Source organism: Lutra lutra, chromosome 10, assembly GCF_902655055.1.
Source record: "Lutra lutra chromosome 10, mLutLut1.2, whole genome shotgun sequence".
Taxonomy (NCBI): domain Eukaryota; kingdom Metazoa; phylum Chordata; class Mammalia; order Carnivora; family Mustelidae; genus Lutra; species Lutra lutra.
In genome coordinates, this window is record NC_062287.1 from 72,260,834 (window position 1) to 72,276,230 (window position 15,397).

General features: G+C 50.1%; 1 protein-coding gene across 1 annotated transcript in view; it reads left to right on the forward strand.

The window, feature by feature from the left end:
* The window catches only part of OTOG (otogelin), a 77,603-nt gene that overhangs the window by 22,420 nt on the left and 39,786 nt on the right, over positions 1-15,397 (forward strand). The window contains 9 exon segments of the mRNA XM_047693323.1: positions 28-152; positions 1,146-1,358; positions 2,927-3,119; positions 4,454-4,528; positions 4,725-4,768; positions 6,153-6,306; positions 12,909-13,016; positions 13,381-13,519; positions 15,100-15,234. Coding sequence (XP_047549279.1) covers positions 28-152; positions 1,146-1,358; positions 2,927-3,119; positions 4,454-4,528; positions 4,725-4,768; positions 6,153-6,306; positions 12,909-13,016; positions 13,381-13,519; positions 15,100-15,234 — 1,186 coding nt within the window.

Genomic DNA, 15,397 nt, shown 5'->3' on the forward strand with positions numbered 1-15,397 from the left:
GTGAGTGTGGCCACGCCATGACTGCAGGTCCCCAGTGGGAGTGCCTGAGAGCACCCCACAACTCTTTGGCAACTCTTGGAAGACGCTGTCTGCCTGCTCCCCACTGATCTCTGGCTCCCCGCTGGACCCCTGTGATGTGCACTTGCAAGCAGGTGAGGTGGGGGGAGAGGGAGGGAGCAGCGGGGTGCAATGGGACTGGTTTGAGAGGGATGAGGTGGGAACTCTGGGCCTGGGAGGCTGGGCAGGTTGGGCAGACGTGATGAGAAAAGGTGGAGCTGCTGAGAGGGCACCTTTGTTCCCTTCTGGGAAGAGTCAGGCAGGCAGAAGCCTCGGGCTCTGTCCCTGCCATGTAGACACACATTTGTACTGGCTCCCCCGTCTTAAGGCAAAAGTCTAAGCCCTCACAGTGGCTCCCCCAGGCCCTATACTCTGCCCACCGCCACCACCCCCCACTCTGCTGCAGCCACGCAGGCCTCCTTGCTGTTCTTCCTGCACCTCGAGGCGTGCTCTCCGCTCCCGGCCTTTAGACTTGCCATTCCCTCCACCTGGAATGCTCTTCCCTCACTGAACACAGGCCTTACCCCCTCACCTCTTTCACATTTTTGTTCTGACTTCATCTTTCCACAGAGGCCTTCCAGACCACCTGGCTTAAAATTGCGGTTGGCCCTCCCACCCCACCTCCAATGCCTGTCCTCCTTCCTCCTTCCCTCTCTCTGAGGTCTTCCCCTTTTACTTCGCTGTCGTTTGCCGTCTCCTTTGACAACAGTGTAAGCTCACCAAGGGCAGGATTTTTTGTTTGTTTTGTTCATGCCCGTGTGTCTTTCCAGCATGTGGATTCACGTCCCGCGCATGGTGGACTGTATTGCACGAATACACTACACACACACTCTTACTATCTTTGAGTCATTTACACCCATGCCCGTGGCCTGCCATGTAGTCACACCGAGACCTAGCAAACCATAGCCACACATTCCCAGTCAGCCGTGTGCTCTGGTACCTGCTTGCGTCCCTTCTGTACACACACACTTGCACCCTCCTTCTCACGCCAACAGCCCCCTGCACTGTGATGGGGATGGGGTAGGAAGAGGCTGGGCCTGGGCACCAGGCCAACCAGATCCCTGCTCCCCTGTCCCTCCTGTGTCCAGCCTCCTATGCCGTGCAGTCCTGCAGTGTGCTCACCGGGGAGCTGTTCGCGCCCTGCTCTGCGTACCTGAGCCCTGTGCCCTACTTCGAGCAGTGTCGCCAGGACGCCTGCCGCTGTGGGCAGCCCTGCCTGTGTGCCACGCTGGCCCACTACGCCCACCTGTGCCGGCGCCATGGGCTCCCCATTGACTTCCGGGCCCACCTGCCAGCCTGTGGTGAGTGCCCCATGCGGCTGCACCCCCGCGAGGGTGCCTGGAGGAGCCCAGCTCCAGACCTGAGTGTCTCCCTGTCCCCCTGCCGCCTAACAGCCCTGCCTCACCCCTCCTCTGTGCTCTCTGTCCCCTTGGCCAGCCAGGCCTGACACTCAGGACGTGTGACACATGACTGTGTCTCTGTGACCCTCCCCTCCAGCCTGTGTCCAAGTACTATCAGGTCTGTGGATTGGAGATGAAATGCACTCACTTGTCACCACCCCAGTAAGAGCTTCCCAGTAGGCCTCCCTGCAGCCCCTGTGAACCTTCTCAAGTTCACTGGCTCCCATCACCCTCAGTGTACATGGAGCTCAGTGGGGATGAGTTAGTCCCTGTTCACCACCCGCCCCGGGCCACACTCTTCCCCAAGTCTCAGTTGTCTCTGGACCCCCAACCCTAGCACGGGGCCCCACTCACAGTAAGCTCTTAGCAAATGTTGAAGAAATGAAAAAACTGTCCTGGGACTCAGGAGACCTGTGTTCTATGCCAGTACTGCAGGTATTTGCTGTGTATCCCTGACAAGGCCCTGACCTTCTCTGAGTCCATTTCTCCAGGTGACTGGACAGGACCAGTTGTTTGTAACCCTGACTGCACATTAGACTCACCATAGGAGCTTTCATTTTATTTTAAAGATTTTATTTATTTATTTGACACACAGAGAGAGAAATCACAAGTAGGCAGGGAGGCAGGCAGAAAGAGAGGGGGAAGCAGGCTCTCCGCTAAGTAGAGAGCCCGATGCGGGACTCGATCCCGGGACCCTGAGATCATGACCTGAGCCAAAGGCAGAAGCTTAACCCACTGAGCCACCCAGGCGCCCAGGAGCTTTTAGAATAAATGCACATATCTGAGCCACATTCAGTATCAATGAGAACAACATATCTGGCCATGGCGCTGGGCATCAGCATTATTAAATGGAGACGTTGATGTGTAGCCTGGGTGAGAAGAGCTGAGCTTGACAGTCTGACTCTGTGGGGTGTGGGAGACCCTGAGGGAGAGGGCTGCTGGCCAGATGAGGAGAGGGAAGCCTGCAGTCTTCGACAGAGGGCCCCAAGAGGCTGCTAACTAGAGCACAGTTGACCTTCACAGCCCATGTGTGCTAGAGACGTGAAAGTGAGAAGGAGGGCAGTGTGTGTAATACCCACCTGTGTGTGTGCGTGTGCTCTACTGTGTGCACATGCTCGTGTGTGACTGATGGGGCGGGTGCAGGGGTGAGGGGTGAACTCTACCCTCCCCCAGTACCACTGCCTGAGAGGAACGCCCTGCAGAGAAAAAGAAACACCAATGGCAGGGTCCAGACTGGGCTTGGGAAGGGGGGCTCACCCCTGCTTCTCTGCCATTGTAGTGTAGTGGGAGGAAGTGGGACTTGGCAGTCAGACCTGGATTCAAATCCCAAGGCTGACCTTGATCTGCTGTGTGACCTTGAACAAATGTCTTCTCTGGTTCTCAGTTCTCCTCACTAAGATGATGACCCCACCCCCACGCGGTTGTGGGGCTGAGGGAGACAAAGCACGCAGTTTCATTTCCCATTACAGCACTGTCCTGTGGGGCCACCAAAGAGTACAGCCCCTGTGTGGCCCTGTGTGGACAAACCTGCCAGGACCTGGCTGGCCCTGTGGCCTGTGGGGCTGGAGACAACAGCGACCTCAGTGGGGACGAGTGTGTAGAAGGCTGTACCTGCCCACCGGACACCTATCTGGATACCCAGGCTGACCTCTGTGTCCCTAGGTGAGCTGGCTAACTTGACCTCTGTCTGGGAGGAGGTCTGGGGGAGGGCTGAGGGTCTCTAGGGCATCTGGGGCTGGGGAGCTGCAGAGAGGCTGCAGCTCTCATGTCTCTGCTTCATCTCATAGTCACGGGATAGAGCTTGATGGGTGGCTGGGTGGGTGGGTTTCTTCCCTTCTCAGGCCTTTTTCCTCACCTCTAGCTCTTTAGGCCTAGAACTCCAGCGTGGCTTCCCCATGAGACAGAATAACAGCCCCACAGAGGCATCCTCTCTCCTTTCATCTCCCCTTTCCTTCCACAAACATTTATTGATCACCTGGTATGTTCTAGACAATTCTAGGCCCTGGAAATTCAGCGACAAACAAAACAGAATCCTGCCCTCATGGAGCTCACATTCTTGTGCCAAGACAGATTAATAAATAAACCGACACTTAAGGGGTGTGGTGGTAACAGGCTATAAACATGCAGGGAGGGGTTACTGTTATGTCACATGAGGTGAGCACAGAAGGAAGGCCTTTCTGCTGAGGTGACATGCGAGCAAAGATGGGGGGACATGAGGGAAGAGTGCTCCAGGCCGAGGGGACAGGGAGAGCCCTGAGGCTGGCTGTGGCATGTTCTCAGTGTGGCTGGAGGCAGAGGTGGGAGGTGGTGACCTCATAGGATCCCAGGGCGGACTGGCAAAGCCTTCAGTCCCCTCTTGATCTGTTTCTCCCCTAAAATGGTATCACATTCACTGAGGGATGGGGGCTGAAGAGAGCCTTCTGTAGGGGGTGTACTAGAATCTCTCAAGGCCTTTTCAAGCTATAGGGTCCTTCTTTGAGATCCCCACACCTTGCAGTTGAGTATTGGCAACAAGGGGGCCTCTGAGGTTTCTATGGGGGAGGGGTTGGAGAGGCAGAAGGTGACTGAGAAACACAGGGGTCAGAGGAGTGCAGACATCCCTTCCAGTCCTCACCTACTCTGCTCCAAGACCTGCACTTGGCCAGGACTGGCAGGGGCTGTGGGAGGTGTGGGAGGAAGAAATGGTCTTTGCCCTCAGTGGACCTACAAAGAGGAGCTGAAAGACAGCATCAGGGACCCTGTAAGGAACAGATGAGATGAACTATTTGGAGGGCCTAGCCTGGTGTTCAGACTGTGAAGGTAGATGGCCCTGACCTCTTTCCTCGGTGCCAGTCTGGCTTCCCTACTCGCCGGAGATGTGTCACCTGTCATGGCAGACGCCATTACTTCTCTCTGTCCTTCTGCTGCCGGCTGCTGAGGGGTGGGGTCCCTGTCCTCCACAGTCGCTGTCCCAGCCCCTGAGTCAGCTCACTTCTCTCTGGTCCTGAGTTTTACAGGAACCAGTGCTCCTGCCACTTTCAAGGAATGGACTATCCCCCTGGAGACAGCGACATCCCATCTCTGGGCCACTGGTGAGCCCCCTAGATAGCAGCGTTAGTGTCCTTGGTTTAAACGGAAGTTGCTGACTGACTGAAGATAATAGAGCCCAGCAGATCTTTCCACAAAGCAGTGCTCACCTTTCACCTCTGCGCAGGGGGCCAGGGACAGAGTGGGGATGTCTCTCTGAGTCGGCTAATCCCAGGGCACCACCCTCCCCCTTCTCCACAGCCACTGCAAAGATGGAGTCATGAGCTGTGATAGCAGAGCGCCAGGTAAGGTGGAAGATGAGGGATGCTTCTAGGGGCTCCTCCATGCTAGTGGGGTTATGGAGAAGAGAGTGGGGGAGTTTGGGGACAGACCAGGAAGGGAAAGCACGGCCATGTCCTGCCCCACACTGAGCCTCCTGTATTCCTCGACTTCTGGGGAAAGGCTCCAGTTTGGAGGGTGGAGTCTAGAAATTCTGGCCCATCCTCAGCCCCACCCCAGTAGCTGTCCCTCCTGCTTCCCGAGAAGGAGAGGCTGAGACCGTCTCCCTCAGGGGCAGCCAGCAGAGATGACCTCCCTTGGGTCCTGGGTTTCCTCGGTCTGAGCTGCTGGTCGTTCCACTAAGGCTGACTGTCTGCCGAGTCATGTGCTAGACCTGGGGGTCACAGAGATGGGGAGGACAGCCTGGATCTTTGAGGCTGTTCCAGGCAATAGGGAGGCATGGTCTGTGAGGAACATGGAGGTGGAATAGTAGGGGCCGGGAGTGGGGGTGGTGAGGAGGGCCACTAAAGACAGGGATTGGCACAGAAGTGTCAGAGAGTAATCCTATGGCTTGGATCAGGACCTCCAGAGTCTGGCCACCCTGAGTTCAAACCTAGTCCAGTGTTTGCAAGCTGTGCAGCCCTGGGTAACTCACTTCACCTCCCTGAGCCTTTGCTTCCTCTTTTGTTTATAACCTAAAATTCTGTGATTTTCTTTTTTGTCAGATTGTTTCCCTTTGGGACTTCTATCTCATCTCCTGTGGCTGTTTTCTCTCTGCTCCATCCTAAGCTGGGCATGGAACTCACCTCCCCTTTATTGATTTCCCTAAAAAAGATCAGTCGCACAAGGTGCAGGTGTGCACAGCTCACTTGACCGAAGGCTTAGGGAGAGAGAGGGAGTTTATGGCACAGAATCATAGGTAATGGGGAATTGACCTCCCTGTTGCTTAAAGTCCTCCGGCCACCCCTTCACACTGCATCACTCTTCTCATCTGGCTCTTCTCCTGGTCTCTCTGGGGGCACGTCCTCTCACCTTATCATGCCTTGGAAAGTAGAAGTGACTTCTTTTCATGAGGTGGGAAATGGGGGATGGTGATACCTCACAGAGCTGTTGCAGGGTTCAGTAAGAATGTGTATGTGGAGTGTCCAGAACAGTCCCCAATGGGGAGGACGTGGCACTCTTGGTGCTGGTAGAGGGGGTGATTGTCTTGTGTGACACCCGCAGCCCAAGGGAACCCAAGGAATGCCCCTGAAAGCATCACAGCCCCTCTGTCCCTCATCCTCCAGTTGTTGGGTCCCCCGGCCTCCCTAGCCACCCCTGCCACCCAGGAGCCCACCCCTGGGACCAGGTGTTCCAAACATCCCGCTGGGCATCCAAGCTCCTGCCAGCAGCCATCCTCTTCTCCTGCAGCCACCCCCTGCCCGGTGGGCCAGATCTTCGTGAACTGCAGCGACCTGCACACCGACCCCGAGCTGAGCAGAGAGAGGACGTGTGAGCAGCAGCTGCTGAACCTGAGCGTGCCAGCCCTTGGCCCCTGCCTCTCAGGCTGTGCCTGCCCCCCAGGGTATGTACCTAGACTGCAGGGTCCTGCTCTCCTGAAGGCAGGCAGAGCTAGGGGCCACAAGGCAGAGGGAGGGGCAGGGAATCCCTGACACAGCCATGCAGGGAGGCTCCAGCCCGGAGCTGGCCAGTGATCACGGAATGGCCGGCACAGGACCTGAGAAAGAGTGGTGGTGTGGGGTCCAACCCCGAGTGGATTCTCCCTGACTCTGTTTCTTTCCATTCTATGACCTGGGATAAGGAAAAGGCCAAACCTCTCTGAGGGTTTTCATCTTTAAAATGGAAGTAATAATAATAATGCCTGCCACCTCACCAGGCTGTCATGGGGAACACACGAGCGACAGAAGTGAAAGCACTGAATGGGGTGTGCAGCCTGCTGCAGAGGCCCAGGGGGGTGAAGCCCATGGCAGAGACACCAGCTTCACTTCTCAGCCCCTTTCCCCACGGAGGTCAACGGGGGCCCCCCCAGGTGGCAGGCTGGGGTCCTGTAATACTCCAAAAAGCAAGGCTCACCCAGTGGAAAGTCTCCCTCCCAGGTGCCTGAGACACTGCATGAGCTAGAGTTGTGGCCGAGCCTCGTGGGTGCGCCATACGCTGAAGGGGCTGCCAGGGCCTGGCTTCCTGCTTTGCTAAGGCTCATTCCCGACTCTAGTCTTGCTTCAGGCCTGGGCTGAGAAGAATCTGGGTGCCTGATGCCACGACTTGGCGGCCCAGGGCTGTGTCCTTCAGCCAGACCAGAGATCGGTGGTCAGCTGGGAGTTCTGGCCCAGGCCTGGCAGTCAAGGGGAGTGAGGGGGGGGTCAGGGTGGGAAGGGGAGGGAATAATCAGCGAGAGCGCTACTGTATATTAAACAACTTGTTCTTATCACCTCCTTCCACCTCAGAGCCTCTCTGGGAGAAAGGAAGGAAGGATCATTACTCTCATCTTGCAGACGAAGAAACCGAGGCCAAGGGCAGGGTGGAGGGAAGTGGGTGGCCCAGGAGCCGGGACTTGAACCCGGCTCTGCTTACCCCAGATCCTGCCCTTCAGCCAGAGCATGCCAGCTCCATGAGGCCAGGGGTCTGGTTCCCTAAACAGAGGTCATCATGTGTGTGAGGAGTTTCCCCTTCCCAGGCAAGGGCAGCCACAGCATCCCAGGCCCAGCTGGCAGGGTGTGGACAATACCGGCTGCCACATGGGCCCCAGAGGAGCTTGTGAGGAATGTCTGTCATTGAAGGCCTCTTGAGGTACTGGCCTTGCATGTATAAGCCTGCCTCTCTGAGGACAGGGAGAGCCACAGCCCCTGGGGTCAGGAATTGAGGGTTGCTCATTACCAACCCTGGCAGCAAGGCCACAGAGGCCAGGTGGAACTGGGAGAGCTGGGCTCGGTTGTCCCTGTGACCTCCCTGAACGTGGCCTTTTGTGTACAATGAGGGCCCATGACTCCTGCCCGGAGGGGCTGGCGGCTGAGCCAAGGGCCCTGGAGTCACTAAGCAGTATCGTACAGGGGTTGTAAGCCCAGACTCTGGAGTCAGGCTTGAATCTTGATTCCTCCACTTACTATGTGAGTTAATAACTTCCTTGAGTCTCAGTTTCCTCATTTGTAAAACAGCACAGAGTAAGCACTACCTGTGAGCAGACAAGCACTGTCTTCCTCATTTGGATGCCGTGCATTTGCAGATGACCCCTGAGGGGACCCTGAAGTGAGAGGATCCCTTAACAGATCAGGAGAGGCTGCTCCACTGACTACGAGCCCCTTGAGGACAGAGGCCAAAGCTTCTCTCTGGGGTGGGCATACAGCAGGTGCTCAGGGACTGAAGCAGGACTGCATAGGGCCAGGAAGGACCAGTGAATGGTGCGCAGCAGGAAAGACCCCTCAGGAGGTGGCAAGAGACAAGGCCTGGGCTCAAGGTGGAAGGTGTGAGTCAGCCCACTGTTGGTGGCTGATGCAATTATGGGTAGAGGAGGGACAAGAAACCAATATTTATTGTGTATCTACTAAGTGCTAGGCAGTGTGCCCAGGTCTGTAACGAAATTCTCATAATGACCTTGAAGAAGGCGTCATTACCCCTGTTTCACACTTGAAAAACAAGGGGCTTAGGAAGGTTAAGTGGCTTCAGGGAAAACAGTGGATTAAACACTTGGGTTTTTTCCTGCTTCTTCCCACAATAAAATGCTGGTAATGGAGTAAAAACAAAACAAAACAAAAAAACCCTGTGAGTCCCCAGGGACAAAGAGGCCAGGCATGGGAATGACAATGGCACAAGATGGGTCAATAGTTTTTGAAGAACGAGCAAGGGTGGATGTGTGGAAACTGACCTTGCAGAGCCGCCATTGACAGCTACTGCTTGCAGAAGAGGAGGCCAAGGAAAACAACCTATGTTGTGTTGACAGCTTCAGGGACAGGAGGCTCCAGGCATCTCAGAAGGTGGGGTGGTGGGAAGGAGACAGGAGGATATCCCATCAAGTCTGTGTAAGGAGCTGTCAACCCCCCAGGCCTCCTCCCCCAGGCCCTGGGGTCACACAACTGCCCTAACCCCACCCAGCAGGAGAAAGATGGTAAAAGTTTCTGCAGAAACCAACCACATCAGAGATTTTGATCTCAGGAGCACCAGGAGGGATGAGATGCAGAGTGAAAACAGGGAGATTAAATGAAAACCTAGTGGGACCCCAGCCCTCTTCAGCAGCTTGGATCCCTCAATAGGGGCATTGAAGCTTCTGCCTCCTAGGTTGGAGATGAAAAGGGTTCTTCTCTTGAAATTGGGCTGGGCCAAGAGAAAAAAAAAATCTATAGAAGCTGACATTTAGGAGTTCCCCCAACAAAATGGTGGCTTCCCTAATTATACAGCTTCTAGTCAACTTGTGATGCTTCACTGCTTTTTTTCCCTTTTAAATTTCTTTAAAGTGAGGCATAATTTATAAACAGTGAAATGTGTAGCTGCTAAGCATACAGTTTGCTAAGCTTTGACAAATTTGAGTGCTCATGTATAGGTACCCATGAAAGGTACTCGTTGCTTGTTGTGTTTTCTTATTATTTTAATTTGTAATTTTAATATGCAATTTTAACTGGTAATTTTCCCTAATGACAATGAGTACCTTTTCATGTGTTTTTTGGCCATTTGTATATCTTCCTTTGTGAAGTGTCCTTTCAAGTCTTTTGCCCATATCTTATTTGGTTGGCTATTTTCTTTAAATTGAGTTAGAGGGGCACCTGGGTGGCTCAGTGGGTTAAAGCCTCTGCTTTCCGCTCAGGTCATGATCCCAGGGTCCTGGGATTGAGCTCCACATCAGGCTCACTGCTCAGTGGGGAGCCTGCTTCCTCCTCTCTCTCTCTGCCTGTTTCTCTGCCTACTTGTGATCTCTGGCTGTCAAATAAATAAATAAATCATCTTAAATTGAGTTAGAGTTCTTTCCTCATCAAATATATACATTGCAAATATTTTCTCCCTGCCTGTGGTTTGTCTATCTATTTACTTAATATATCTTAATAAGCCTAAAAACTTTTGATGAGCAGAAGTTTTAAATTTTGATTACATCTAATCTATTATTTTTCTCCTTTAGGATCAGTGTTCTCCATGTCCTCAGTAGTTACAATTCCAAGGCCACAAAGACATTCTCTGATGTTTTCCTCTGGTAGCTTTACAGTTTTGGCTTTTACATTGGATCTATAATCTACCTGAAATGATTCTATATTGTAGAATGGAGTCAAATTTCATTTTACTTTTTTCTGATGGCTATCCTGCAGTTTTAGCCCCATTTTAATAAAAGACTTTTCTCTCCTTATTGAATTGCTTCGGTCCCTCTGTTAAAAAAAAATCAATTGACTCTTTAAATGTGGGTCTATTTTAAGACTCTCTATTCTGTACCATTAATCTCTTTGTCTGTCTTTAGGCCAGTATCACACAGTCTTGATTTCTGAAGTTTATGTTAAGTCTTGAAATCAGAAAGTGATAGTGCTCCAACTTTGTTCTTTTTCAGGATTTTTGGACACTCCTAGGTCTTTGCATTTCCATGTAAGTTTAGAGAATTTCTATAGAAAAGCCTCTGGGATTTTGATTGGTTCTGTGTTGAATCTAGAAGTCAGTTTGACGAGAGCTGGCATCTTCACTCTAGCATGTCCACCAATGCACAAATATGGCATCATTCCATTTATTGGGTCTCCTTTAATTTCTCTCAGCAGTGTTCTGTACTTTTCATGGAAAGGCTTTGCACATATATTATTGAATTTACTCATAGGTATTTGATGTCTTTGCTGTCCATTCCATCTAAGTTGTCAAATTCATTGGCTTTACATCATTAAAGCATTTCTTTATTTTCCTTTTAATATCTGTAGGACCTGCAATGATTTTTTCTCTTTTCTCCTGATATTGGTAATTTGAGGTCTTTCTCTTTTCTTATTATCCAGTCTAGGCAGGGGGTTGTCAATTTTATTGGTGTTTTCAAAGACCCTACTCTGGTTCCATTGATTTTTTTTTCCTATGGTTTTCTGTTTCGCTGATTTCTGTTCTAATCTTTATTTTCTTCCTACTACTTACTTTGGATTTAATTTGCTCTTACGTTTGTTAAATTGTTATTTCTAGTATAAGCATTTAAAGCCATAAATTTTTCCATAAGCACTGCTTTAGCTCACTCTACAAATTTTTTTTTAAAGATTTTATTTATTTATTTGACAGACAGAGATCACAAGTAGGCAGAGAGGCAGGCAGAGAGAGAGGAGGAAACAGGCTCCCCGCAGAGCGGAGAGCCCGATGTGGGGCTCTATCCCAGGACCCTGGGATCATGACCTGAGCTGAAGGCAGAGGCTTTAACCCACTGAGCCACCCAGGTGCCCCTCACTCTACAAATTTTTATACCATGTGTTTTCATTATCTTTGTTGTAATCTTTTCTAATTTCCTTTTTGATTTATTCTTTGACCCATGAGTTATTTAGAAATATTACTAGAGGGGCATTTTTAAGCTTTGTTATTTGGTACATGCCCATTCAAAACTGTTATGTTCTCTTGATAAATGGACTCTTTTGTTGTCATGAACTATCCCTCCTATTTCTGTTAATGCTACTTGGCTTGAAGTCTGCTTTGTCTGATGTTAATAAATCCACTCCATCTTCCTTATAACTGGTGTTTACATGGCATTTTTTCCTATAACTTTACTTTTAATGTTTCTTTGCCTTTATATTTCAGTTGTGTCTTTTGTAAACAGAATGCAGTTGGGTCTTGCTTTTTCAGCCAATGTTATAGTTTCTATCTTTTCAATTGAAGAGTTTATACATTTTGATTTAATGTAATTGGATTTGATTTAATATACCATCTTGTTATTTGTTATCTGTTTGTCTCTCTCTCTCTCTTTTTTTTTTTTTTTGAAAAAAAATCTGTTTTATTGGGGTTGTTTTTTTTATTTTTTTTGTCTTTTCTGCCTTTTGGGGAGTTATTTTTTAACATTCCATTTTATTTCCTTTATTTCATTTTAACTACATATCTTGGCATTTTTCGTGTTTTTTCTAGAGATAACAATATGTATCTTTCATTTATCAGTCTACTGTGAATTAATATTTTACCACTTTCTGTAGAACACTTGTGCCAGTATACTTTCATTTACTTACGTCTTGTCCTTTGTGCTATTATTCTCATACATTTTATTTCTATGTATTTTGTAAACCTCACAATTCATTGATATTAACCTTGTTCTAAATGCTCCATTATCTCTCAGAGAAATTAAGAAGCAATTTCCAGAATTATTTACCAACATATTTTCTATTTTTAGAGCTCTTCATTCCTTCATATGAATGAGTTTCCATCTTCTTGAAAAGCTTTCTTTTTTTTTTTTTTAAGATTTTATTTATTTATTTATTTGACAGACAGAGATCACAAGTAGGCAGAGAGGCAGGCAGAGAGAGAGGAGGAAGCAGGTTCCCTGCTGAGCAGAGAGCCTGATGCAGGGCTCGATCCCAGGGCCCTGGGATCATGACCTGAGCTGAAGGCAGAGGCTTTAACCCACTGAGCCACCCAGGCGCCCCTGAAAAGCTTTCTTTAACATCTTTCTTTTTTCTGAGAGAGAGAGAGAGGGCGTGCATGTAAGCAGGGTGGGCGAAGGGCAGAGGGAGTGGGAGAGAGAGAATCTTAAGCAGGCTCCATGTCCAGTGCAGAACCCAGTGAGGGGCTCGATCTCAGGACCCTGAGATCCTAACCTGAGCTGAAATCAAGAGTCAGACCCCTAACTAACTGAGTCACCCAGGCATCCCTAATGTTTCTTTTTAGTGCAGGTCTGCTGGTTGCTCATGGAGGGCCAATGCCCATGTTCATTATCTGTTTATTAATGTACAGCTAGTGCCTAAGGGGTAACTGGCATCCAGCCTAACTGAGGGGGATGTGGCTGGTAGAGCTGAGCCTTGCTTCCTGATGGATGGCAGAGGCTTCCAAGGTGGGCCAAGTTTTTGTTTTTTTCCAGTTACCAAGGTATCTCTGATCTGCTCTGGGCAGCAGCAGGATGGTAGGTGGGCACATGGTCAGTTTCTTCTGGAGCAAATGCTGAGAGCCGCCCTATGGTAGCCATGTGGAGTCAGGGTCCCCCATAAATGGCAGAAATTGGAAGCATGTTGGCTTGACCACCTGCTTGCTGTGTCCCCACAGCTTACTCAGACACGGGGACGCATGTTTCCTGCCAGAGGATTGCCCATGCACTTGGAGGGGGAAGGAGTATTTCCCCGGGGACCAGGTCATGTCCCCCTGCCATACCTGGTAAGTGAGGGGACTGTTCAGGCTCTGCTTTTGGCTGGGGATGAGGATGGATATAAGAAGCATGATCGTGAGCTCCAACCAGCGCTCCCCCTTCCCCCATGTTCATACTGACGTTGTGTGTTTGTGTGCCATACAGGGATATGTGTATATATACAAGGGTATGCATAGAAATCTGGGGGGCATTTTTGTAAATGTTTACACAAATGTGGTTTTGTGACCTTCTGCTTCTGTTGGAGGTCGATGGTGTTTGTGACCCCCCCAGGCCGGAGGCACAGAATAGGCATATAGGCAAGGGCTCTGGCGTGGATATTCCAAGCGTGTGTGGCATGGGCCCTGTGAGCTGTTCTGGGCCCTTGTGTTTCAGTGTGTGCCAGCGGGGCTCGTTCCTGTGTGCACTCCATCCCTGTGCGTCCACCTGCACAGCCTATGGAGACCGGCACTACCGCACATTCGATGGGCTCCCGTTCGACTTCGTGGGGGCATGCAAAGTGCACCTGGTCAAGGTGAGCTCCCGGATGTGTCTGCCCAGCCGGCTGTGTGGGAACCCGGGGCAGCTGAAGCCGAGGACCTGTCCGGCAGGGTGACGTTCTAGACTCCAGTCTGATGCCTAATGGGGCAGATGGAGGGATCTAAGCCTGGGGGTAGGGCTACCTAGAGACTGAAGGAAGTGTTGAGGGGCAGGCTCAGGGCTAGACAGAGCTCACCAGTTACAGCCTTGCCCCACTGGGTCCCAAGGCTTTTCCTGTCTGTAATAGGATCTCATGTTTTTTGAGCTTTTATTGTATGCCTGGTGGTCTCCTGAGCCAATCTCATGGATTCCTTTACTTAATTCTCACAGCAACCCTACGAAGTAGAGTTTCCTACCTCATGTTATAGAGGGAGCAACTTAGGCTTAGGGGAGTTGGGTGTCTTGCCTGAGGTCACCCCACTGGGCGGTGGCAGAGCCAGTGTCAGGTTTGAACCAAGAAATCTTGGGAGGTTCGGTATGCAAAATCCATCAGCTTCTGGTGAAGGAAAAGGGATGGTGATTTGGGGTGGGGGGCACAGTAGAGGCAGGATCCTCTAGAAAAGGGGTACCAACAAGGCAGGTGGGAGAGACACACCCAGGGGACCCTGATTTTGCTAAGGGCCTGTCTCATTATATAATAGTGACAGTAATAATAATGACAGACCTTTTATGGAATGAGTCCTAGCTATGTGGAAGGCACAGTATGGCAGTCTTTCACATAATTTCTGTAACTCCGAAAGACAGATAATTGAACCTATTTTAATTTTTAAATTTCAAAGATAATGCATGCTCTGCACTGATATTTAAAATAATATAGAAGCATATATTAAAAATAAATGTTTCCCTTCACAGCTCTTCTGTTCCCATTCCCTGCTCATAACAGTTTGGTGCGAGTCCTTTAAGATTTTGTTCCATGAGACAGACAGACACACAAGCACACACGTACTTTGTTCAGGATTCTGCAATTTGCTTTATTCACTTTATACCAGATACCTTAGTCATTGTACTACCAGTACATCCTTCTTTTTCTTCTTTCTGTAAAATTCTACAGAGAGAGCACGCTCTAGTTTGTCTTATTATCCCCCCATTGACAGACATTTAGATTGTTGCTGATAATTTAAATGAATACTTTTGTGCATGTATCTCTAGAATCTTATAATGGAATTGCCATAAAAAGCTGCATACACATAAGATGTTATTTGGTGCTTGCAATTTGCCCTGCAAAAAGGCTTACAATATTGTCCTCGTGTATATAAGACAGTACCCCTGCCCTATACCCCTGTCAGCACCAGCCATCCCCATTATATAGCCATCCATCCATCCATCCCTTCCTTCCTCCCTCCCTCCCTCTGTCAGATACTTTTTGGAGATGAGTACATGCTAAGCACAGCACTAGGCACCCAACAGTGAAATTGAGCTTCGGAGAACTGGAGTACATTGCCCAAAGTCACACAGTTAGTAAGAACTGTAAGTGGATTGGAAACCACATCAGAGTCCATGTCCCACTACCTCTGGGCCTGTCCGCAGGCTCTTGTCTCTCCCTGCCTTTACTGAACTCCCTTATCTTCTCCCCAGAGCATGTCAGACCTCAGTTTCTCCGTGATTGTTGAGAACATAGACTGCTACAGCTCTGGCTTCATCTGCAGGAAGTTTATTTCCATCAATGTCGGGAACTCTCTCCTTATCTTTGATGACGACTCAGGAAGTCCTGTAAGGCCCAGTGCGGGTTCAGGTTGCACAAACAGTCTGTATATTAGTAGGGGCTGGGGCAGAAGAGGGCTGGGGACCCTTCCTTGGGGCTGGTAAGTCAGCAGCCCTGACTGAACTCCTTGGTCAGAGTCAAAAACAGAGTGGTCAATGTCAGAGTGTGAGG